This window comes from Neolamprologus multifasciatus, chromosome 17, assembly GCF_963576455.1.
Source record: "Neolamprologus multifasciatus chromosome 17, fNeoMul1.2, whole genome shotgun sequence".
In the NCBI taxonomy this organism is placed as follows: domain Eukaryota; kingdom Metazoa; phylum Chordata; class Actinopteri; order Cichliformes; family Cichlidae; genus Neolamprologus; species Neolamprologus multifasciatus.
This window is the reverse complement of record NC_140455.1, coordinates 6,761,302-6,787,444: the sequence shown is the minus strand read 5'-3', so window position 1 is coordinate 6,787,444 and position 26,143 is coordinate 6,761,302. Positions and strand designations below refer to the sequence as shown.

Below are 26,143 nucleotides of genomic sequence, written 5' to 3'. Positions count from 1 at the left end.
AGCCTCTGCGCTATCACCTCTGTGTTGACGCCACAAGGTCCCGAGTTGTCAAAAGTATCTGACCTCCATCTCTGCGAGATTACAGAGCAGAACAAAGAAGAAAAAAAAACTGGAGAAGAGAAAGAAGTAAAAACCGGATATAGATCAAATGCGTGTTCAAACAAACTCGGCTGGCGTCAGGCTCAGCATACAATAAAGAACAATGTCGCCTAGGCAACACTGGCAGCCTCCCAGTCAACCTTTTGGTGAGCATTTCCCATATCCCCTCAGTCTGCTGGTGTGATGAAATGATACTGTGTGAAATATTGAACCGCGAGCTGTGTGATCAATATTTATACAGTCATAATGTCAGAATGGCAACATGTATTCCATCTGAAGAACTGCAAAGCTTATCAAATGCTGATAAATATTTAAAGCACATTGCATTTATTCTTTGGTGGAAAAAAAAGGAGTAGATAAATGTTAAGCTGTTTATGAAAGTCTTTGTGCTTTAACTGTCTCCTTGACAAACAACCAGCTTCACCTAGTGCTCCTTTCTTTGTCATTTTTAGGTGTGAGCTATTTCTGAGCAGCAGCACCTTGTTTAGACCCTAAACAGCCCTGTGAGAGCACCACAGAAATCAGCCAGGGACATCTGCACTGCAAGTTAAAAATCAGAGCATCGAGTAAGGAATGGGCACAAGTTCAACAAGCACTTGACTTTTTCATTGGCTTTGTTTTATGTCTGTGTTGTGTATTTCTTCTGAGGATAAAGACTATAAAGCGTGACTGATGAAAGAGAGTCCAGACAGAGTGGTTCAGTAGATTTTTATGGCACTACTGACATGGGATGATAAAAAAAGAAAACACTTTTTCAAAGTATGTGCAAGATGTGATTAGCCCAGAATGGAAATACAAATATGGTATTGTAGCACATATACATATCTTTTAGCATTAATTTTTTCAATAGATAAAATATAGTAAAATAACTTTTCATGGAAATAAAAAAACACAAACACTGTGATTTTACTCTATGGAAATAGTTTTTAAAAAATCTCTCACTTTTGGCACTTTACAGAATAGCGTTTCCAAACCTGTACCATAAAATCTGTTTTTGTAATTATATTCAAACAGTTCAGGTTGGGTTGTGCATAATAAAGTATGCACTATACTCTGCTTGCAGTTGTCTGTCAGGCCCTCAGCAAAGCCTCTACAGAAAAAGGTAATGGCCTCACAGCCGGAGTCCTGATTGAGCTGCCGTGAGGGCTCTTAACAGAGTCGGCATGAGGAACTGCCTGGGCGGCAGGAGTGTCTGAGCTCCAGCTCTTAGCTGTCAAAGGTCTGGGATCAAAAGTCCTGCTGGGTGCGCTGATGTCTGGCTTACCCAGGACACCCTGATCTGATGCAGAAATAGCAAGTGTGACTGTTGAAGAGCCATTTGAGTCCATTATTTCTGCTTGTTTTGAAGGGGATTTGACAGGAATAGCACATGACATGGATTTGCCATCATTTCGGAGTCTTTGTATGGATGTCGAAGGAATGACCTCTGCTTGTTTTGTCTTCTCGCTGTCTTTCCATCCATTCTGCACCTCCTTCTCCTGTCTGCTTTGCTGGGAGCTCTGACATAACAAGAAGTCATTATAGTCATTTCCTGTGGAGTACCTGCTCTTCAGGGGAAAGAACTGATAAAGCTGGAAGTCACACTCATAAAAGGGCTTGTATTTGCACAGGGGCACATAGCTAGATTGCCCTTCAGTTGTGGGATCCTTGCTGGGTGGGCAGCAGTGGAGACCAGGGGAGATGGGCAAGGGTGGAGGGTGAAGCATAGGAAGGAGGGCCGAAGGGGGGAAAAGGTCATTCTGCAGCTCCCTCTGTCTCAGTTCATGCTCCAGCATCACATTTTCCAGCTCTTTGTCTGCAAACGCTCGTCTCTTCCTCATCCGGGCGCTGATGGAGGGGCACGTAATGTGTGTTTGGTCGCGTTGCGTCTGCTTCAACCAGCAGGGGGTGTCGTCCTCTGGAGGCACAGCAGGTTTGATCCCTGAACGTGGGAGCAAAGCCACATATTGCCATTACACATTTGTTTATGCAGTCAATTTATGGATAATGATATTGTTCCGACCAATTAATTGCTGTGTTTATGTCTGAGCACTTTGTTGTTTATTATTTTAATAATGCAGTTGGTTAGCCGCGTCACTGTTGCTTTACTGAGAGCGCAGGGAAGACAGAGAGGGCTATAAAGAAGACAAAGCCTCCAGCAGGTCTTGACTGCAAGCCAGCAGGTAATAATGCACACAGTGTATTACAATAATGGCCTGTTGTTATGAAATAGTGAAGTCTCGATGATGGGGGGTTTGTTTGGATAAATGAAGTGTGTCTAGCCAAACTAAGAAGGAATACCCGTGGTACACTGACTACAAAAGGACCTGCAAATGCTAATGCAATTACACGTTTCTACACAGGGGCTGCAAATGTCACTGAGAAGGTCACTGTCACCATTTGGGGATAAATATACATTTATTGGGGGTGAAAAGCTGTTTCCCACAATGCCAGTTAGAGTTAAAATTGAGTTTCTACTGGAGGAAACCTACAGGGAAACTACGTCTGCACAATTTTATTTCTCTTCCAGCTTTGACAGAAGGTTCAAAAGCTTTACCATGTCAGCACGGAGCAGGTGAATGATGATATGCTCCATGGAAAGCTTAATTTATGATGTTGCATGTACCTAAATACCATTAAATCAAAAGCAGAAGTTGTCTACACGTAAAGATTCATTCATGTACAGAACATGAAAATCTGGGAATAAAGCAAGACGCGATAAAGGAGATGCTAATTAAACTTCACCCTGCAGGATGCTCTTGGCCACGATGCTCGACTCGGCCGCTCTGGTGTAACACTGATATGCCGTTCTGCGCAGTGGAGCTGCACACCTGACCCCCTTCTTGCCCTGAGAGAAACATATGAACAGGAATAAGACATTTGGACATAATTATCTTACAGTCAGACGTTCACAAGGTAATTAAAGGAAAATAGTACATGATGTAAGAGGCAAGGAAAATCTCTGGGATTAAAACTAAAGACAGAGAGAATTTGCCCTTTTAACTCCAGCATTACTGCTATTACTAGGATTGCTAACTATGTGGAATTGGTATGCTATTTTGCGGAGAGAAGCACCCAAGTACCCAGTTGTATCTATAGCTGCTATTTATAAAATCCATTATTATACCATATGTATATAATATGTTTAAACTGATTTTTTTTTTTTTTTAAAGGAGGATTTAGAATGTTGTCTGCAGTAATAAAATCAATGTAATTTTTCCTATAAATTCCAAATTAGCAAAGTAAGGCACTCATTATTCTAAGGGATGTTATTATTATTAGCATTATATTACCTCATTTGCTTCTTTTCATTTCTGCACTTTTCTTTTTATTTGTGATATAACCCACTGAGCTGGTTTCTTATATTTCTTTTCTGTCATCCTAATGAGCACTTGACGCTCTCTCTTTAAAGCTCAAACCACTCATTCAAATTAGAAACAAAACGGGGCTTAAATGTTTAAAATTTGAGCATATAAATGCTGTTACATGAAAACAATGTAAGTATTTAAAATATAAAAGATAGTTCTGCACGTTCATCGAGATTTTAAAAAGTTGTCCCTTGCTCGAGATATAATTATTGTATCGACTGAAAAAGTAAACAGTAGTGCTATCTCTACAACACAGACTGTGAACTGTTTTTTTCTAATAAAATGTATTATATGCCCTTTGTGTTTCTATAGAAACAGATACAGGGACGCTTATCCAAAGGTGATATTAAAACGTGTTGTCACCCTCACTGCCTCAGGCTCATCCTCAGCTTTTCTAGTCCAGACGATCAGAATCAACTTTTGGGGAGCTTTCCTACTGATTTGCCCTTTCATCAACCATACACTGTGCGTACTTGCTCCATAATAATCATCTACAGGATGCCATGGATACGTTTTTGTTTGTTTGTTTTATTTGTTTTTGGTTGCCCCCTATCTTTCTTCTTTCACTGACCTGCCCCTGTGCTCGTCTCACCTCCGCAGCCTGCTGCCGTCTGAGAGCGACCTGCGCCGCCATGACGCGCTGGCGCTCCACCACCAGCAGGCAGCAGGCACAGCGGCAGTCCCTCCAGCGGCAAAAGCGTTTGTGGCCTTTCAGACAAGAAACGACGCCGTGGTTTCGACAGCGGGCGCATTTTGGACTGCGAGTCATCTTGCGTGGTTTCATCTGGGGCTGCTGCTGCTGTCCCTCCGGGAACAGAACCGCTTTATTTTCTCCTCCGTCCCGGGGACATCCGTCAGGCCTTGTCACATCAAAAAGTTCTTCAGATTTTAGTTCCTCGAGTTTTACTGTGGTCTCTGGCTGCAGGCCTCCTCCCAGCTGAGCGGACATCTATGACTAATGCTGAGGGAATTCCGCTGCGAATCTGCTTTCCTGGTGCTTGACTGAGTTAACCTTTACGCAAATGGTTAAACAGGATTCTCGAGGCACAATACAATGCAGCTCAGTTTCAACAGCAGGGTGTTTAAATAGAAATCTTCCAATATATATGTAACAATTCCATCAGGAGAATTACACGTAAACAGAAACAGAACAGCTCCTTCCTAAATGAGCAAACAAAAAAGAGAGAGAGAGAGAGAGAGAGAAACAAGGCCCCTGGTTTGGAGTGGCTGTGCGCAAAGCTTTACAGAAAACTCATTCCTACAGCACCAAGGCATGTGCCGAGGAGTCCTGTACCAACCCTACTACTACTGCCGCATGACACTGTTTTCGGGGTGGAAACTTTACAGCCTACCGCCAGACGTTTGAAATGTTAAGCCTTTGCTCAGCTGCTCTCTGACGCCGTTTCCAAGAAGAAGCAGATAGGAGACCGGGCCACAATGCCGAGCTCCTGGCGCGGGACTCATCCACAAAGATTTCGGGGAAGCCCAATCTACAGCAAAAGCGTTTCCCTCTCCCTATAAACGCCTATACCTGCCCTGCCCTGCCCACCTTCCAAGCTGTTCTCATCTTTCAGGAGAGAGATTTTGGCAACTTGCCTGACCATCTTGAGCATCTTGCCGCTCGGCGCAAGATCTCAGTTTTTGTCCGGAAAATATGTTTTTTAGCATAAATGTCCGACGCCTTTCATCAGTAAATTCTAACATATAGGTGGGTTAGGTGGTGGATTTAATATAAAATATACAATAAGGTCACGTGCAGTTAGTGGTGCATGTGGAAGCTGTTATGTTTCACCAGACTTCTACAATATGGGCTAATTGCGCACGCGCCTCTGTGAGAGTAGGCTGAGGGAGTGAAACAAGAAGAATGACATTTTCATATTACCAAGGAGTCATTTTGATATTCACATTTATTCATAAAAATAATTCAATGATTTAATGGTTCTCTTGATGTTAGGGTCATTTACCATTTCTGACTCTAAATCAGAATAATCTAAAATTTAAAAAAAATTAAATGCAAAAATATTCCCTCTCAGTAAGGGTTGACTAAATGTGTAGATAAGTGTTTTAACATTGGTTTAACGAGGGGAAATTAATCTCATTGTCATATTTTTGAGAATTAATAGGGTTTCGTATATTTTATTGTGATGTCAACATCAGTAAATGCTGTTGCATTTGCCAATGAGTTGTCACGAATAGTGCATGTTTTTGCAGATTTAAATGAAAGCTGGTGCGCCTCCTTCCTCTGATTTAGCGCTCAGTTTGAAAAGAGCTCCTTGTCTGCATGGGTACCACACACTCTGCTAAAATGCTATGAAAAGCCTGCTCCCTACTGGAGGCGCTCTGCAATTACACCCGGGGCAATTTTGGAATTTCTTGGTCATTTGACATCTTTGTTCTCTCTGCATCATCTGACTGGACTACCTCAGGTGGCTGTAAGCATCTACAGGTGTAGCTCCTGACGACCGGTTGTCAGTTTTATCGTCGTACTACTGATTAATGACAATTTAATTATAATGACAATTTTTAAATTCTCTTAAAAATCTCTCTCTCTCAGATAGATAGATAGATAGATAGATAGATAGATAGATAGATAGATAGATAGATAGATAGATAGATAGATAGATAGATATTCAAAAATTCAAAGTATAAGTAGATTTTTTTTCCATGCCATGTCTTAGTCTCAGTGTCTCAGATGGGAAAGGACCATCTTTGGTCTAGATTCTAGATTTAGACAAAGCCAGTCGTGCTCAGTCAGATTGTAGTTGTGAGCTCATAAAGGGCCAAAAGATCAGATGGTAAAGCTACTGGTAAGAGCCACCTGAGCCCAACATAGGAAAATCAAATATTTAATAACAAAAATGTAGGACAGCAGCAGACGTTGTGATGATCTAACATTTTGTCGTGTCAATAAGCAGCAATCTGGAGCTCTGCCACAGTGGACAAATGTGTTACAGTAAGTCATAAACATATTTTTCAGTCCCTCAGCACCTTTTAAAAGACATGTTGTCCCCAAAATAGTGAAATATTTGACAATAATTGACATTTGACTATGCACAATAGATCAATAAGCAATAAATTACTTTACATTTATTAAAAAACAAAAATATAAGATGTACATAAATCACAGCTTTTATCATGACACTCAAAATTGAGCTCAGGTGTATCCTGTTTCCAACGATCACTTGACAGATGTTGACTTGACCACCTGTGATAAAATCAGTTTATTGGAGATGGTTTGGAAAGCCACACAGCTGTCTATATAAGTCCCATAGCTGACCGTGCATGTCAGAGCCCAAACCAAGCCATAAAATCCAAGGAATGGGCTGCAGATTTCCAAGCTAGCATTGTATCAAGGCACAGATCTGGGGAAAGGCGCAGAAAAATATATGCAGTATTGTAAAGTTCCCAACAAATACAGTGACTGACCTCCATCATCTGTAAAAATGTTAGGAATCATTTGGACCATACTGAACAAACATGATAGAAGGGTGACCGAGAACATGATGGTCACTCTGACAGCTCCAACATTGTCTGGTGGAGAGGAGAACCTTCCAGCAGGACAACTGTTTCTGCAGCACTCGGCCAATCAGGCCTGTATGGTAGAGTGGACAGACGGAAGCCACTCCTCAGCAAAAAGCACATGACACCCCACCTGGAGTTTGCCAAAAGGCACCTGAAGGACTCTCAGACAATAAGAAACAAAATTTTCTGGTGTGATGAAACAAAAATTGAACTCTTTGGCTTGAATGCCAAACATCACATCTCGAGGACACAAGGCACCACACATCACCTGGCCAATACCATCCCTACAGTGAAGCATGGTGGTGGCAGCATCATGCTGTGGGGATGGTTTTGGGGAGCAGAAACTCAGAGAGCAGTGAGGGCTGAGGGAAAGATGTATGTACAGAAACATCCTTGATGATAACCTGCTCCAGAGCACTCTGGAACTTGGGCTCTGGTAAAGGGTCATCTTCCAACAGGACAACAGCCCTAAGCACACAGCCAAGATAACAAAGGAGTGACTTTAAGACCACTCTGTGAATGTCCTTGAGTGGACCAGCCAGATTTGAATCTAACTGAAGATCTTTGGAAATGTCTGTGCATTGATGCTTCCTATCCAACCTGATGTAGCTCGAGAGGTTCTGCGTGGGAGAAATTGACCAAAAATAGACGTGCCAAGCTTGTAGGGTGTCTACAACTGAGCTCAGTTTATAAATACTTGTGTAAATGTTATATTTCAGTTTTTTATTTTTAATAAATTTGCGAGAATTTCAAGCATTTTTTTTCACTTTGTCATTATGGGCTTTTGTGTGAAAAAGTTTGAGGTAAAAAATGAATTGAATTCATTTCGGAATAAGGCTGTAAAATGATGCACTGTGCATCAAGTGATTATACACATCTATGTGAGATAAAAAGCATCAGCCATGGTGACCCCATGTGTATCAAAGAAAGCTCACAAAGAACGAAAGGAAGGTCATATCAAAGAAAGCTGGTCCCTAGAGGCCGCAGCACTCGAGGGAACTGCTGGTGCCCAAGTGGCTGTCAAAAAAAAAAGTAAAAGTAGGTTTCTTCAAAAGGAAAATAAATGAATAAATGAAAACTGTGAAAACTGCATAAATGTTTCATGTGATGTGCAACTTAATTGATAAGTCTAAGAAAAAGATCAAGCAAATAAGATAAAATGTCAAAACAATACAGGGGAATACATTACAATAAGCTCTTTGGTTCTTCTGAATGTTGCACAAAATTCAGCAAGTATTCTTCTGATATATTCGTTTTGTTCTTGACTTCACCATCATGTGAATACACATACTAGCTGCTACACCTTTGACAAGAATGACTTATTTTACATATCTGAAAATGAAGGAATAACAAAAACAACAGCAACAGTTATAGAATATCCCCAAAAATGTGCAATTTTTTACATATTTGAAATGTTAGCTCTTACAGTGAGAGCAGCAGACCATATGAATCAGATGGACAACCATTTTTTTCAACTTAAGTCACTTTGCCAACCTTCTTAAAAATAAATAAACAATGCTAGACTAATACACTCAGATAAATGTAGCTTCAGTGATTAAAGTACAAAACCACACTCTTAGACTGCAGAGGCAAAGCAAGAGAGGCATTTTCTCTAGGTACAGAAGTTAATCAGTGAACTGACAATGCATTTGAACAGCTACAATATGCTCAAACCTTTTCCATTTGTTTTGCAGTTTTTGAGTAGCTGCAAAAGCTGTCTAATGACCTCTTTTTAGTTTCAAAGATACATAAGGGGTATTTCCCAAAGTCTGACCTGCACAGGCCCAACCGCTCTGTGTCCTCCTCAGTCATGTTGGTTACTCTGATTGCTGCAGAAGCACTAAAATACTGTGAACTGAATAAACTGAGCTCATACTGCAATAACCTACGGCAATATGGGTGCTTACGTTTTTTATTATCAAACTGTGTAAATTAGTGTAACTTATGGTTGAAATGCATCACAATAAGCTGAGGAATCACAGTGACTTTATTGGTCAGGCCTGGACCACAGAGATCCGCCCATAAAGTTTAATATAACATTTCAGCACAGAGATTTCTTTGAATAGAAATCTCTAAAAGCATCAAATGACGCATATGAGCATGGATCATACATAATATTTGAAATGTTTTGTGTTCAAAACAGGAAGAGACTGTCTTCATGTATTGAATGAAGCCAAATCTTGAGAGCAGAAGAAGAAGAAGGACGCTGCAACAACTTGTTTGAAATCTTAGTACCATATACCGAACTCACAAAATGTTATACTGTAGCACAAACCTTCTCGTTTTTTCTTTTTTACATTTTTTTCCATGGATAAAACACAACATTATTGTATTTCTACCTCTGCTACACAAAAGCTCTAAATTTTCTGGGAGATGAGAACAGGCCAGAAATGGATAGATGGGTTAAAGGGCACAGTTGCTTGGTAGATAATTGGTGGGACATGCACGCTGTTGTACGGTATGTCCCTGGAAAACAGGTAAGTGCTCCCCTTATTAATACCATCAGCTCTGCTGCTGCCTGCAATGGAGTGCGCTTCTCAAAGCCCCTTGACTTTCAGAAAAATTGACTGTCATCAGCTGTGACATGGTGCTCTGGCATTCCAGTCACACGTCCTCCTCCTCCTCCGTGCACTCTCTAAAGTGTCCTGCGGTTGTACTGAGAGTTGTGCTCTTCTGGTTCCATTTTCATAGCATAGAGTTTGACAGACTCCTTGGCTCCCACCATTCGACCTGCCAGCCTGTCCTTTCCCTCTATGACTGACACCCTCAATCAGCTTGTAGAGGGAATTCAAACGAAACACGAAAGACAGACGACCTGTAAGTCGCTTTCAAGGATGAGAAGGGGGCTCCGACTTTAAATAACGTGCTGAAGTTTAAAGAAGGAAAATTTTAAAAACAGAGGAGTTTGGGAGGGAATGTGCATGCTCAAACAAAATCCTGAGCTGAATGTCAATTCACTTCAAAGAACAAAATGAAAAAAGACACTGGGCTATGTTTCACGGTGCCTTTACACAAAGGCTTTAGCCGTTTTATCCACCTGCTTCCAAAGAGCGGGAGACGCCTCGGCGGTTATCAGCAAAAGGCAGGGGCCATTAAGCCGACAGTTTTTTTTCAAGGGAGGTTTAACCTGCACCTCAGAGAGTATTTGAGTTTGTCAAGCCTGTTAAGATGAAACAAACACCTGCTTAAATGAAAGTACTTCGAACGTCACCTTATTAGACACAATGAGGTCATTTAGAGACTTTTTTTTTAATATTCAGTCCACGATAACAGGAGCATTTATTAACAAGAATCAGAATGAGAAGTCTCCCATCACAAATCGCCTCCTTTAACCTGGCCCAAAGTGGTTTTTATTCAAGTCTTAAACTTTGGCAACAGATGAAAAGGATATAATCTATGCCTCGGGCTTTACTCTCTGCGAGAGCCGCCTGGCATGGCTGGCAAGACTGAGAAAGGATTAGATTTATTCCTTCCCTTCGAAGAGGTTGAACCGTGGTCAAGAAGCAGCATCACTTGGAAGCACAAACACCAAGATGAGTGATGGCTTGCCTTCATACTCACCTTCAGTCATATTATAGAACACTCCTAAAGGGTAGCATGGTGGTGTGGTGGTCAGCACTGTTGCCTCACAGCGAGAAGGTCGTGGGTTTGAATCCACCATCTGTGTGGAGTTTGCATGTTCTCTCCCCATTTGCGTGGGTTCTCTAGTGTCCTCCCCCAGTCCAAAGACATGCAGTTAGGTGAATTGGTGCTTATAAAAATAGCCCCCTAAGTGTGAATGATTCCTGGCGACCTGTCCAGGGTGTACCTCATGACCCTGAATTGGATAAGAGAAAAAAAATCGAGGTATTGATGGACTTAAAAAGCTTTTTGAGGACTGATGGGCCAGTGTATGATGTTATGTCCACCCTATTTCTCTTATCCATAGATTAGTCAGGTAAGTGTTTTGTGATATTGTATTGCATTTAGGGAAGGGGTGGGTAACTCTAGGCCTTGTGTCCTGCAGGTTTTAGATGTGTCCTTGATCCAATACAACTGATTCAAATGGCTAAATGATCACCTCAACATATCCTGAAGTTCTCCAGAGGCCTGGTAATGAACATGCGATTCAGGTGTGTTGACTCAGGGTGATATCTAAAAACTGCAGGACACCGGCCCTTGAGGCCTGGAGTTGCCCACCCCTGGTTTAGGGGGTTTACAAAATGGACACATGTGCAACTGTAAGTCATGATTATATCCAGGTGTCAAAAGGGCAAAAGCATTGCAGCATCAGCACCAGTGACAGAACAGTGACAGTATCGGGCTTTATCTAAAGCACAGAGTGTGTACCTGACTTATATTTCTAGGGTGATATTTTTGCACTGGTGTGGGCGAGAGAGATCTGAAGAGACGCTGCGGATGGAGTCAGACAGTGGAGCAGAAAATCTGTCTGGGCCAGAAATATTCAGATGTTTTAATGGGGACACAATTGAGGTTTCATATATTTCATGCTTCTCTAAGTCAAGCCAGTGTGGTCACAGTTTACTGTTTAGCCCAGTCACACAAAGAAAATGAAGGAGAGAATGAAGAGGAAGACTTTCGGTTTAGGATGAGTCATGAATGTGGAAATAACAGAGCAGGGTTTTGGCCTCGTCCGTGCTTCCGTGGCTATAGCCGTGACCATGGCTGCGTTCGCCTCTCCATGATGTGATGCTTGATGACCTGAAGAAAATCCTCCAGGAGCCAGAAGTTGCCCCCTCATGGTCCATTTGAGCCGACACTATGTGCTGTTGGCTTCAACATCTCCATCTGCCCTTGAGTTTATCCTGCCCTTTATTCTATTCTTATTCCTCCTCTTTTTTCCCCTCATTTTTTCTGTTTTTCCCCGTCACTTTCGATTCAAACTTTTCTTTCTGAAGCCTCCATATTGTATCTGTGAATACAATTACAGCAGCCCCGCTGTGTTTCAAAGAAAGTAGATGCTGGCAGGCTATGAACAAAATGAAAAAAATGAAACAAACATGGAGTGTAATCTAAAAGTCGATATTTGCCCACAGACAATTAGTTTTACAGCTTCACGTAAGCGCTAAATGTGTTTGCTTTTATTTGAAGAAGAACCATGAATTTGAAATTGATTAAACTGATTTACCATTTCATTTTATTCCCTGACTTTGTTTAGCAGAGAAACGCTTCACCTTATGTCTTGACAGCGCTGAAAAACTCTTCCTTCCTGCCATCATTTTTTAGGCACTCGGTGGATTGCAGTGGCGCAGGTGTTGGATACAGTGCTCAAACCGAAGGTAAAAATGACACTAATGCTAAGTGACAAGTTTGTCATGATCTCGTGAACACAAATGAAGACCAATGATGCTATTGGAGTGACGCTCAAACAAAATGGCCCAGAGGATAATGGTTTTTTTTATGGAACTTCTACTGTCAACCCACCAACATTTCACTTTAAGCTCGAATAAGTGAGATGCTGACCAATACCACAGCAAACAGGTATTAGCTGTCTAACTGCAAACACGAGTCGTTCGTTAATGGTGCATTGTTTCAGAACAACTTGGATCAAAGGTCTGTGTCAGTGATCTCAGACTATATGTTTTAGTGCCAACTTGTCAGTCAGTCTCCTTTTGGTGATGTATAAGAACAGTCTGCCAGACAGAACAGGTAGACCCAATCAAGCAGTTGCCATCCACTGAGAAAAACTGGAAAAGGACTCCTTTTCAGGAAGAACTGAAAGGAAAGACTAGGTGGCAGAGTGTAGTTCAGAGCATTCAGCCAGTGCACCTAAAACAGCAATTTTTTTTATTTCATTTCAGCTCCTACTGCACACAGATACACAGGAAAATCAAAGCAGGGCTCTCGTCACAAGGGTAACCAGTCGCAGCAGATGGCTGCCCTTCCAAAGACCCTGTTTCTTCCTGTTAAAAGAGAGTTTTTCCTTTCCGCTGTTGCCATGCGCTTGCTAATAGGGTTCATTTCCTTGCTGGGGTTTAAAACGCCTTAAGGCGACTGTTGTTGTGATTTGGTGCTATGTTAGTTTCTAGCTATCATAATCTTTTTTTTAAAAATTCCTGTATGCACAGTTTTTTCTGGTCAGCACACCCACTTACATGGTTTCAGATGTTCGAGCTGTAGAGCATCTGAGATGACTTTCCTCACACAAATAAAGCAGACTGTGGATATTCAAGATCAAGGTGACCCAGCGTCATTGCACAAATTCAGAATCCCTGATCAGTGTGTGTTGTTTGCCAAATCTGGTTTCAGGCCAAGTCAATAGAAGAAAGGTGACCCCTGACCTTGACAGCCTCTGTGTTATCTCTGTTCAATGAACTTAACCCCACTTCTCATCATGAACCTGAGGACTAAATACGGAACATTTATAGCTCTTTGAAATGCTTTCTGTTCCTGCACTGACTATTGATTTTGTCGCTTTCATGATCAGGTTAATGAGATCTTTTAAATAATGCTGACACAGCAGTGCACCATGTACACACAGCCCCCCTTTTTTTAATACATTTTTCTTCCTCCCAGCATTTTCTCACCTGTCCTTTCACCCGCATCATTTTCTCCTTATAGACAACATCTGAGCATCCATAGAGGAAGGTTGACGAAGACCACTGTCGCCACACTCCCCTTACTTTTAGTTTTACTACAGTTTCACAACCTCGCCCATTGTCTTCCTGGCTGGCATGAGATTCAAAGGCACCTCTTACAGCCAAAGATGGGATACTAGAGTTGTGATATCAAGAGAACAAGAGGATCTCAAATTAGCTGCTTCTTTTTCTTCCGTTATCAGATTGGATGTGTTTCTGCTGGTTTATTGGCTCTTTTGTCTTTTAGCTTGTCTCAGGTATCTCCCTGAAAGCGTGGCTTAATGAATGGCCTGCAATATCCCTTCAGACACAAAGCCAAACGCTCTCCGTTGTCCAGCTATGAAAGTGTAATAAGCTTCTAGTTGAATAAGCTTTCAGTTAAGCAGCACTTCCTGCACCAAAGTTCAGCCTAAGCAAAAATGAATCTGAATGCATTTCAAATAATTGAAAATAACAACCAGTCTTTCATTCTTTTGGCTTACGTTGCACTTTTCCTGCAAGAGAAGCGCGGATAGTGGATGAGAAAAAGATTTCCTGGACTCTAATAAATATATTACTCAAATTTATTGATGACAGGGTCTGAAAAACATAAAGCTGTATTTGACGGTTTAAAATAGCACGTGGCAAATCTCAACTCCTCTGTGCTCGTTATAAGTCGAGCTATTTGTAAGTCAGAAACTCCAAATTTTGCTTACAGTAGAGGTGATGAGGTCTCTGGCAGATTCAGCAGAGGCCTCCGACAGATGCTTTGCAATGCAAATCGCATCATTATGACAAAATGTGAGATAATTCTCGGATGCCTTTTGGCACCAGGGCGGCGTTTTAAATGGCTTCTAATGTTATTTTATTCCAGCAGGATGCAAAACTACACAAATACACGAAAACTAATAAAGACGATCACAGCTGTGCAGGGTACAAAAAAAAAATGAAAACATCAAAGCTCTGTGGTATCTCATGTTTCTGGAAGTGTCGTCTGATACTAATCAGACAGCATTAATTGACACGTGGTTTTAAATTGCTTTTGACACGAAACAAAAAGACAGCAGGCAGCAGAAAGAGAGGGGCTGTGCCGCCAAATCACTTCTAATAGTGAGCTCAGTCTTCACATTCATGCGTTTGATCATCATAGTTGCGTCGGAGGCAGGCACAGGTTGAACTTCCCTCTGCAGCCTATGTTACACTTGGTATCTCCCCTGCCTGCTCCTTTAGGCTTGAAAACTAGATCGTCTTCCCGTGTCTGCTCTCCATTCAGCGCCTGTGACAGCAGGGGGAGAGCGTATAGGGAACAGTCGCTGGGGGTACATTATAGATGCTCTCACGCTTCACTGTTTCTTCCATTAAATCTACTCATGAATCAAATTAGCTTTCTTTCCTCGTCTGTCACTTCTTTTTCAAAGCCCACCAAAATGCGCTATGGGCCCCGTATTGTGGTCCTGATAAACACTACAATGAAATAAATAAATTGGGTTTTACATAAATGGAATAAGTAACAGTAATAGTAACGTCTGCAAAGTGGTGGGGCCTAATCAGAATCTACTGCGGCTGCTGGGAAACTCATTAGCATAGAGAATATGCTTTTCCACTTTATTGCTTCCTAATTGTCGATTTCTCTGACTGGATGGTTGCATCCCTCTTGATAATGATGCCATACCACCCTCCATATGGGAAGAAAGGTGAGAGGAGACACAGGAAGAAGGCTCAGAGGAAACGGACACTGTAAGCTGTTCATTTACAGCCCACCCCCACCGCCTTCCCTCAGACAGTTGAAAAGCAGCGTATCCTGCACGGCTCTGTACTGTGGAAAAGAGAGGGACGGTGAAAAAAATTGAATAAATATGATGCAAGACGCAGAAGCCTGGACATCACAGGTCGATACTTTGAAGTCGACAACAGACGAGACTCGACCAGAGCAGCTTGAATTCTTCCACCTTCAAAAGAAATGAAGTAATTAATATTTGATAGGTGTCAAATGAACCAAAACAACTCTGCGCACAGCGAAAACAAAGGCAGAGACTGCGACTTTAATGCATCTTTTATACGTTTGAGAATAAAGATTGTCTTTACATCGTGCTTTGAGCCCCCATCTCTGTCAAAATATTTAGACCCCCTGTTAACCCTCTGAAGTCTACGTTGTGATTGGTGATGAGCCTGGGCAATCAGAATGTGTCATTTTTGTTTTTATGAAATTCTTCTCTATGGTAAAAAGAAATCAAAAAAATTCTAGTATCTTTTTATGTTTCTCCAAAACACAAAGTTAGGGTTACCTAACATACCATGGCTTAGACTGCAGAGAGTTAAAGTCAGTTAATTTTTTCATATTATCACTAAGCCTGTAAGCATATCATAATTGTATATGGGCTTTTGGAACTTCCACATCAGTGGGATTTTTGTCTTTTTATGTCTACAACATGTTCCAAGTCCATATTGTCCCTTTATCATTACTCACAATGATGTCTTGCGATAAACATCTGTAATTGTCAGGAGCTGTGACCCAGCATTTTCACTTTGTCTGTTTTGCTCTTATGTTATATTTTGTTATGTTATGTTATTATTAGCTTGCCTTAAGTTTTGGTTTAGGTTATGTTTCACCCACTTCTTCTGTGTTAGTTGTATGCATTTCTTGTCTGTGTTCCATATTGTCAAGCTTGTGTTGTCATGTCTACGTCTCAGTGTTTCCTGTTTTATTTTGAAAGTCTTGTGTTTCTATGTTAAATGTGTCTTGATGCATTCTCAATCATCCAGGAAAATAAATCTCCAAAAGTTGATTCTGTTCATCTGGACGTAGCGTTTTCTGGGAGAAACGTTTCGTCACTCATCCAAGTGACTTCTTCAGAAGAAGAAGTGAAGAAGTCACTTGTGTTTCGTTTCGTCACTCATCCAAGTGACTTCTTCAGAAGAAGAAGTCACTTGTGTTTTGTTTCGTCATTCATCCAAGTGACTTCTTCAGAAGAAGAAGTGAAGAAGTCACTTGTGTTTCGTTTCGTCACTCATCCAAGTGACTTCAGAAGAAGAAGAAGTCACTTGTGTTTTGTTTCGTCACTCACCCAAGTGACTTCTTCAGAAGAAGAAGTGACTTGGATGAGTGACGAAACGTTTCTCCCAGAAAACGCTATGTCCAGATGAACAGAATCAACTTTTGGAGATATGTTAAATGTGCTTAGTTTTACTTTTCCCCTGTGGCATCATTATGTTCATTCCAGTCAGCTGTTTCCCCATGTGTTTCCACTTCCCCCGATCACATCCTGTGTGTACTTAGTCTGTGTGTTTCATTCAGTCTTTGTCAGGTCGTCTGTGTTTAGTGTTAGTCATAGTTATCATGACTAACAGCCATACAGATACATGGCTGGTTTTCCAGCCATAATAAACGGCTCGCTTTTTGTTTGAACCCAGTTTTGTCTCCTTCCATGTCCACACTTGGGTCCTCCTTTTCACTCTCACACAGTCAGCGGGAGACAGTAATGCACCCCTTTGCTTTCATGCAAAATCTATCCTATATGTATGTCTGTAAACTGTGTTGCTTCTAAGGGGGATGTACGGTGGCCATGAGAGGCCTGCAACTTAAGGAAGTTGCAGGAACCAAACTTGCAGGGTCAACTTACAGAAACCAAAGCATGCTAGATAAGTGTGTTTTAATCTCATGATTCATATAATACTGACGACGGATTTTTAGGCTAATAGTCAGGCTAACACACTTACCTCTCATCTTTTCTTTCTTCACAAAACCGATAAAACCTCCACTTCTTTTAAGTGTCTGCCAGTGCAATTCTTAGCATATTTTGGTTCCACCAACTGGTCCGTCGAGTTATTGTCTCCCCAGAAACACTTCCCTTGTGCTTTTGGAAATCCATTTTTTCCTATTTCTGTTTTCTTTTTTCTTTTTTCCCCATTTCCGTTGTGTTTTGTGTGCTTTTGCAGCATTTTTCTTATTGCTGGTGTTTTATTAAGTTGCAGTCCGTTTCGCCTCTCAGGGCCACCGTAGGGATGGCTTTGTAAAAGAAATTCTTATTGTCAAATAGTAGTAAAATAATAATAAGAATAGTAATAGCACTTAAAATAAATGATCATTCCCATGGCCCAAGGTCATAACCTAGTGCCTCCGTTTAAGCATTGTTTCTATTTATATTTTCATTAATATCTTCATTTTCATTTATTTTTCCTACTTTCTTCTCTCAGTAGTGTTGTTGTGCTGTTGTTATTTATTTATTTATCATGTAGACACATGATGTGCATAATCTTAAATACACAACACATTCATTCATGTGTAACACACAGTTTTAATATGGAAAAATGTACAAATATTTCATTATTGTTTCTGTCAGTGCACAAGAAGAATAAGAATGATAATAAAGCTGTGTAGAGAAAGCAGTTATACAAGCAGCAGCGATCAAATCTGGGCTGATAGTGAAGCCACATTCAAACAGGAAGCATAGTGTTGGTTGCTTATCAGGAGAAAATACTATAGGAAGAACAGCAGTGGTGGAAAGTAAGTGCACAGATTTCTTTGCTCGAGCTGACAACAAAGACCCCATGGGGAAGTGAACAAGTGTGTCTGCGATATTGTCGCCAAAACTGTCTTCACAAACCCAACTGTTTTAAAACCAAAACACCTCCCATCCTTCCAAAATGTGGTTGTTTTAAAGATGCTAAGACACCGTGGAGTTGTGTGGATCCTGGACATCAGGCAGATTTATCAGTGGGCCGATATTATCAGCTGATAGTAACTTTATCCAAATCTATTTGTAAACACCCATAAATGAAAATTTAAAAAGTAAAGAAGAGATGGAAGAAACAGCTTTTATCCTTGTTATGTGTTATTGTTGCATAGATTATCCACTGCAGGGCACTTTAGAACTTACCTGTTGGGAACGCACATTTTTAGAGCGTTGCAAACAACAACCATCAGGCAACATGTAGAAGAGTTAATAAATCACTACATGCAACTATGTTATTTTCGTGTGTCTGAGAGGGGGAAAAAAATCTGTTGCTATATCTGATTTTTAAAATGACCAAATATCATGATCGCTCTAATAAAGGACATAGCCTGAAGCACTTGCTAAACTGGCACTGAGCCATTGCTTTTACTCCCTCCACTTCTGCCCTCCTGTGAGCCACGGTGCATGCCTGGCTGTAAAAACCTTACCTGGGGTACTTGGCAGGGTGATGCGGTCCTTTGATGAATACTGATTAAAAAACTTCAAATGCCCTCTCTGTGAGTGTGAGATAATGTGGGAAGACTGAGAATCCGGCAAATAAAGAAAAATGTAATTTCATCATGATTTCATAATATTTCAAGGAGTTAAGGTGAGTTTATTGATCTTTCATGACTGTTCTGCTGCCTTAAAAGTGAGTACTTCAGCTAGAACTCGAGATCAAATGCTTCTCATCCGTTTTTGAAGCTCTATCTATATTCCAAACTTGTCCAACAGATAATTCATCAGCATTTCAGCTGTGTCTCAATCCCGGCTTGTGACATACAGATAAAAAAAAAAAATGAATACATGAAGTACTTCTATATGTAGTTGAAGCATTTGCTCTCGGCATCTAATTTTTGCCTCAGCATCACAGCACCAAAGGACATCCTATGCGTATCTCAGAGACACGAGCAGCTTTGACCGAACTGCGGTATTTGATGCCCTGCGAGGGGAAACACATTACAAACTTGTGCACATACACATTTCCCCACAAACTATTTCAACCTGGAGTGACAGATTTATCCCATACCTCTGTATTTAGATTGTAAAACTATTTGGTTTTGTTCTTCTATAAGATTTTACTGTTCATTTGATGTTGCCACCATTACTGCACATAGATATTATGGAAGATTTGATTAGAGACTGTCAACCAGTCATCAGACATCAAATTCCTGCAACTTGAACCTGCCCTCTGCTCTTCTCAGTGACGGGAAAGGTTGAATAGAATTCCCGGGCAAACAGTAATATATCATCACACAAGAAATTTTGAGCCATTTTCTTTTAAATGAAGTCATAGATGGCTGAGCAAATGCTTCAGAGTGAATCTGTACTGAGTGAAATAGCTCAGCTGTGAGCCTAGTCAAACAGTAGAAAATATATTGCTCCTGTGTATGCTAATCTGTCAAAAGACATTAGCATTTAAATAAAGTTTTATACCTCTTTTCAGGCAGATATTACAGATGATAGATATGGATAATAATATCAGAATGCAGGAAAGTGAAGTTAGCACGCATAGGTATGGGTTGCCTGGTATACTGACTATTTTAATCTGGTCATCAGCGATACAAACGGTCTTCTGTTTACTCTTTGCTATTGGGCCCAGTATATATAGTCCCCCCGCCTCTTGCCTTTTATTTTAGCCAATAAAGGCTCCTCCTTTGTGTATTTTCAACCTGCCTATGTGTACTGCATTTGGATCCTTCCCATCTCTCCACTGATGGGTATTAATTCCAGTAACAGGTAAAAAAAAAACATGATGTGAAACTGCTAAAGTTCTTTGAGCAGTGAAATAATATTAATAGATTTGAAACCATCACTGGGTGTCAGCGTTAATATAAAGAGAATAAAGATAATAAAAATAATACAACTTAAAGCTGATCAGTGCCAGAGTTGGGCCACTTGCTTGGGTAGAATGAAAATGATAAGAATGGGAAGAAAGGCCTGTATTACGAAATAGGATTTGGGTCTATCCAGGTAACTTCAGAGGTGTCCCTAGGTTTTTCACTACTGTAAAGGTGTTTCACTTCTTACAGAGGTACGTTGCCATCGTAATTTGTATTGCAGATCTAACCTGTTTCAGAGCAGATGTGAAGCACAAGGGTTAGGGTATGTTTGAGATTAGTGTTTACCAGGTAAAAAATCATCACTCACTGAAGAATATATTCTTTGGAAAATAGTGTCACCATTTCTGGAAGATGCCTTCGACCTAAGTGACCTAGTACGAGGGTTTAAATTTTCTCAGTAGTATCTAATGTCTTTGTTTATCCCTGATGAGCATCAGTGGTAAACAGATCCTTAGACATTTTTAGTCATTACCTTTCTCTTGTTGGCAACAAACAGGTTTACAATAATTATACTGTTCTATAAACATTAATATATAACCAAAACCGAGGAAACCTATATTTACTTGCTGGTAACTACTGTACAGTGCCTTTCTGCACAGCTGCTGTGTTGCATTCAGTATGTATTATGTGTTTAACCTCCTCATTTTTCCCACAGCATAGTTTTATCTCCCTTTATAAAACCAACTACCTACTAGCAGCAGACTTATACGTGACTGCCACTGGTCATTGTTTCCAATAATACCCCTTTTATATGGAACACACTTATGCTGGGTGAATATAGCAAGATGTTGATGTTAGGCTAAGTGAATATAATAATGCCAAGATGTGTAATGTATGTGAAAAATCTGTCAATTAAGATTTTTTGAGTGGCAGACTAAAACAGTCTGCCATTTGCAGCAAGCCTTTAATTCAGGCTAAGAACAAAATCCAAAATGTAAATCTTAGCAGACATCCAAAAACATCAGGAAGCAAGGGAAACCAGGAGATCATGGAAAGTAATACAAAGGATGGCAGAACAGCGGTGAGAATGAATCAGGGGATTCAGGGAAAGAAAGAAAACTAACCTTCAAAGTAAAACAGGGAACAGCCCAAAATTCACATTAAATATTAAGACAGGAAATGCTGGAGGACAACGATATAAACACAGGAGACATCACAGAGGAAGAACCGACAAGGGAAGAACTGTGTACCCAAACACAAATACAACACAAATTCAATATTGGAGCTATAGCTTAATACAAAACAAAAATTGGAAACTAAAATCTAGGTCTAGGTCAAAGGTTGTTCACTTGTTAGCTACTACATCTATTAAACTAAAGAACCTTCATATTAGATTTCCATCAGAAACATTAATCATGAAACATTAAACTAAGCTAATTAAATTAGTTTTCATGCTAGAAAATGCATCTTACAAATGACTAAAAAAGACTACAAATTGTGATTAAAAAAAGCAATATGTTTTCTATTAAAATTTGTCTCCTGTTATGTACTTTGAATATAAAAATTACCTTGTTAATAGAAGTAGCTTTTTAAGAAAATAAATCTTTTGGATAAAAAAGTTTGTCCTATTTTGAAATACAATTTCAAATAAAATTGCATTTGCTTGTTTTCAATCTGTGAAACAATAAGGCAATCTTAATTGGTACCCAAATTTCAATGCAAGAATTAATACCTCAAATTATTAAAATGAACATGGGTAGCAAGTAAAAATTATCAAAACACTCTAAATTCAAAACTTGACAACAACAAAAGATGTTGCCTGATTTGTTCCTTTTTTTCCTGCCATTAACACAGCAACACTTCTATCACTGGAAGAAAAGGTGAGGATGTGGGGCAAACTGAAGAAACTGTGTTTATATGAGCATGTCTGGGGAAAAAGGTAGCGGGATATGCAATAAATCATTTAAGTTACAGGGACATCCCTGACATTTAACTACATGTTTACAATGACTAATTTTCCACTTCAGTGGCACTTCTTGTTCATCTTGGCAGCCTAACACACTCATATTCACACACAGCCATACAGATACATATACAAAGTGCACACAGCCGCAAATATATACAATAATAAAAGTTTCATACAAATGTCACACATATTTGTTGAAAAAAATCTGAATTAGTGCAGGAAGAAAGGAAAATGAGTCATTTTCAAGAAAGCTATTATTTCAGTGCTGAGCGTGAGATTGCATCTGACTGTGATCTATGAGACAAAGTCCTGAGTCTTTTCCTTTGAGATGCGATATTCCACGGGACATTTATTACCAGTGTGCTGTCAGTCCTATATTACTTCAGCTGTTGCCTTTTGATTGTTCTAAAGCTTTTATATTTTCACATATATTCTCTATATTCTTTTAGGATGATCAGATCCATCACTTTGATGCCACCTACCACAGATTTTAAAAACAGTACTTTTGTCTACCTTTTGCTGGTGAAAGAACACATGAAACCATTGGTGAGTCGGGTTATAAGAGTAGTGGTTATAAACAACAGTACAATAAAGCAGCAGAAATGGAGAAGAGCCAAAAGAAACCCAATAATGCTGAATAAACTGTTATAGAGTAATACTGCAAGGAGAGAAAGTAACAAACATTATTAAACTAACCTTTGCAGCCAACTTTCATCATCCAGGACCTGCCTGTGTACTCGCATCACATGAGGTTGGGCATTGTTGAGCACAAGGAGTTACCCAGAACCCACTGCACCAGAGTAGGGTCTGACAATGGGTCCTAGGATTTCATTCTAATACCTGATGCCGATGCCTAGCCTGTAGAGTTCTGCGTGTCACTCCATGAATATGCCTCACAGACCATCACTGACCCACCTCCAAACCAGTCACGCTGAACAATTTTACAGGCAACATAACATTCTCCATAGCTTCTCCAAACCCTTTCATGTCTCTCACATGTCCTCAGGGTAAACCTGCTCTCATCTATGGAAAGCACAGAGCACCAGTGCCAGACCTGCCACTTCTGCTACTCTATGGCAAATGTCAATCAGACTCCACGGTGTCAGGCAGTGAGCAAAGGGTCAACTGGCCCTCAGGCCACCCTCATGAAGTTTGTTTCTGATTTTTTTGTTTTTTTTTTGTTAGAGATATTCACACGAGTGGCCTACTGGAGGTCATTTTGTAGCTTTGATGGTGGGCATCTCTTTCCTCCTTGCACAAAGGTCCAGATATTGGTTATGATGGGTGAAGCATTTTCTACCTCCCTGTCCAGCTCTCCTGGAGTAACTGCCGGTCTCCTGGAATCTCCTCCATGCTTCAAGACTGTACTGAGAGACACAGCAAACCTTCTAGTAATGGCACGTACTGATGTGGAGTTTATCTACCTATGCAACTTGTGCAACCTCTGTAGGCTATCGCCACAAGAAAGAAAAGACAAAGAGGAAAAAATGTCAGTGTCCTTAAGCTGTAAAAACCAATCCTGTTTTGGGGGTTGTCTCATTGTTGCCCCTCTAGTGGACCTGCTGTTAATTTCATTAACACCAAAGCAATTGAAACTGATTGAAACCAACCACTCTAATTAAAAAAACTTTTTTACAGTTTTTCTCCATTGGTTTGGCTCATTTCTTGAAACAGAAATTACATTCTCAAAATAACATGGACAAACCTCCAAACCTCTTGGCAAATGTTCACAACAGAATGGCATTTCTCATTCATTTTATCAAATGGCAAATGCCTTAGTACATGTCTCAATTGTCTCAGTGCATCTTTGCAAATGATTAAGTACAAGTAGCCTACAGTTATACAGTTAGCCCACATTTAGCACATTTTCCAAATGAATAGATCTTGTAGATCTAAACTGATTAGTTGATTCTCAGTCTAATGATCATTCCCTCCAAAACATGTCAGCATGATTTCATTGTATAAGTACTCGCATGCACAACTGTCTGTTCAATTGTCAAAATTGGTCAAGAACATAATACCATGAATACCATATATTAATTTCTTTGAATATTTGATAAATTGATGACAGTCATTGACAGTCAGGTGAAACAAGGTGTCACACACAGGTGTGTTCCATGATTGTGTGCTGCCAAACACAGATATATAGAGCTTGACCAGAGCCAGTCCGATCTCTGAACATGGATAGACAAGGCCAAGCAAACGGACAAGGGGAAGTTCTTCCTCAAGGAGGAGGAGGAAGAGGAAGAGGAGGAGGACTGAGAATGCGTGGTGGAGGAATAGGGGAAAGAGGCTGAGGTGCGCGAAGACACTGTGCTGTCCCGAATGAAATTTGGGCCACAATTATAGACCATGTCATAAACCATGGCCTCACAATGTCAGAGGCAGGTCATCGAGTGCAGCCTAATGTGCCTCGCTCTACAGTCTCCTCCATCATCCACACCTTTCGCAGGGAAAACAGGTATGTACTCTATGTAATCTATGATGGAATTATATGTTGTATAGGACAGGGCACTGTGCGTGAGGCAAAAAAATGTATAACTTCCTGTAGGGATTTTGTGTGCATCTGCCTACAGTGGTAGGTCTATACTAGCAGGTGGAGAGGACTAGTGGAATGTTTTGATACTAAATATGACAAGAAATATATTGAACAAATTACTGTAAACTATGGAATTACATAATTTATACAGTTTAGAGAAGTATTCCAGTCACTGTGCAATGTTGCATTAGGATTGTGGTGAAGTTACTGTGAGTAAAACAATAATACAATTACACTGGTAACTTACTGTATTCTGTTCTTTGTGTAGGATTGGACGACAACCTCGCGTGGGTGGCAGAGGAAAACTGCTCAGTGAACAACAGGAAAGAGAGATTTGTAACATGGTGATGGCAAATAATGCCATCACATTGAGACATATCCGTGATGCCATCCTTCAGGACAATCATATATTCCAGAATATAAACACAATAAGCATCTCCACAATAGACCAGGTTTTGAAGAAGCATCAGATGACAATGAAACAAATCTACAGGGTACCATTTGAGAGGAACTCTGACAGAGTGAAGGAGCTGTGCTACCAGTATGTAAATGTAAGTCAGTTACTGGTTGTCTCATTATAACCTTACCTGTAATCACAGTAAGCAGTAGTTCACTTATTTGGTTTCAATACCTCCTTTACCTGATTTCAGAATCAGTATTTGCTTGATCTGACTCCAACAATTTCAACAGTATACTGCAGTTTACTGTATGATACAATTCTCATTATAATCCTTATTTTGTTGTCTCCCAATCAAATCTATCTATTATTGTAGGTTTTACTGTAACATCTCAGTAAGTCATCAGTATTTCCCACTCCCCTTTCTATCAAATACCCCTGCAGTACTTCCTCATAGGCCTATCACTAGTTTAGAACCACTGGAGTAGTGGCCTGTAGTATATTGAACCTGTGGGGAAGAACATGTAATTGTTTAACTGTAGTATATGACTCTTCTGTATGACTGATTTTATGTTCTTTACTCTATTTTAGAGAATAATGGCATTGGAAGGACATGAGACCCCTCACATCCTGGTGTTCGTGGATGAAGCTGGCCTCAGGCCGAAGACGTGGCCGTAATATTATTGGCCACCGGGCCACAGTGGATGTCCCAGGTCAGCGAGGGGGCAATATAACTATATGTGCTGCCATTTCTGAAAATGGTGTGGCCACTCACATCCCCAGTCTTGGCCCATACAACACGCACAAGCTCCTCATCTTCTTGGATCGCCTTTATACCGATTTTATCCCTGAAAATGAGAGAGGTCTCATAGGGCCTCACCTATCCATTTATATCATTGTGTGGGACAATGTCAATTTCCACCATAGCCCACTCATTAGGGGCTGGTTTGCAACGCATCCAAGGATGGTCATGGGGTTCCTACCACCTTACTCTCCTTTCCTCAATCCGATAGAGGAGTTTTTCTCTGCTTGGAGGTGGAGAGTGTATGAGCATCATGCTCAGGATCAGCCGTCCCTGCTCCATGCTATGGATGCAGCGTGTGACGACATTACAGGAGATCAATGCAGGGGATGGTTGCGGCGTGCACGCCGTTTCTTCCCTTGTTGCATCGCAAGAGAAAGTATCTGCTGTGATGTGGACGAGAATCTGTGGCCAGACA

General features: G+C 40.5%; 1 protein-coding gene and 1 long non-coding RNA gene across 3 annotated transcripts; one reads left to right on the top strand and one right to left on the bottom strand.

The window, feature by feature from the left end:
* Positions 1 to 1,169: 1,169 nt before the first annotated feature.
* On the bottom strand, positions 1,170 to 4,395 carry dmrt2b (doublesex and mab-3 related transcription factor 2b). 2 transcript variants are annotated; one of them, XM_085138528.1, is made up of 3 exons: positions 4,018 to 4,395; positions 2,824 to 2,926; positions 1,170 to 2,020 (listed from the first exon to the last, which is right to left on the bottom strand). In XM_085138528.1, the coding sequence occupies exons 1-3, from the start codon at positions 4,393 to 4,395 to the stop codon at positions 1,170 to 1,172; spliced, it is 1,332 nt and encodes a 443-aa protein (XP_084994654.1). The 2 variants fall into 2 exon arrangements, with proteins under 2 accessions (XP_084994654.1, XP_084994655.1); XM_085138529.1 differs by having other exon boundaries at positions 4,039 to 4,395.
* Positions 2,009 to 4,637, top strand: LOC146498846 (uncharacterized). The gene is made up of 2 exons (XR_014870319.1): positions 2,009 to 2,261; positions 2,831 to 4,637. It is a non-coding gene; the product is annotated as an uncharacterized LOC146498846 (long non-coding RNA).
* Positions 4,638 to 26,143: the final 21,506 nt, after the last annotated feature.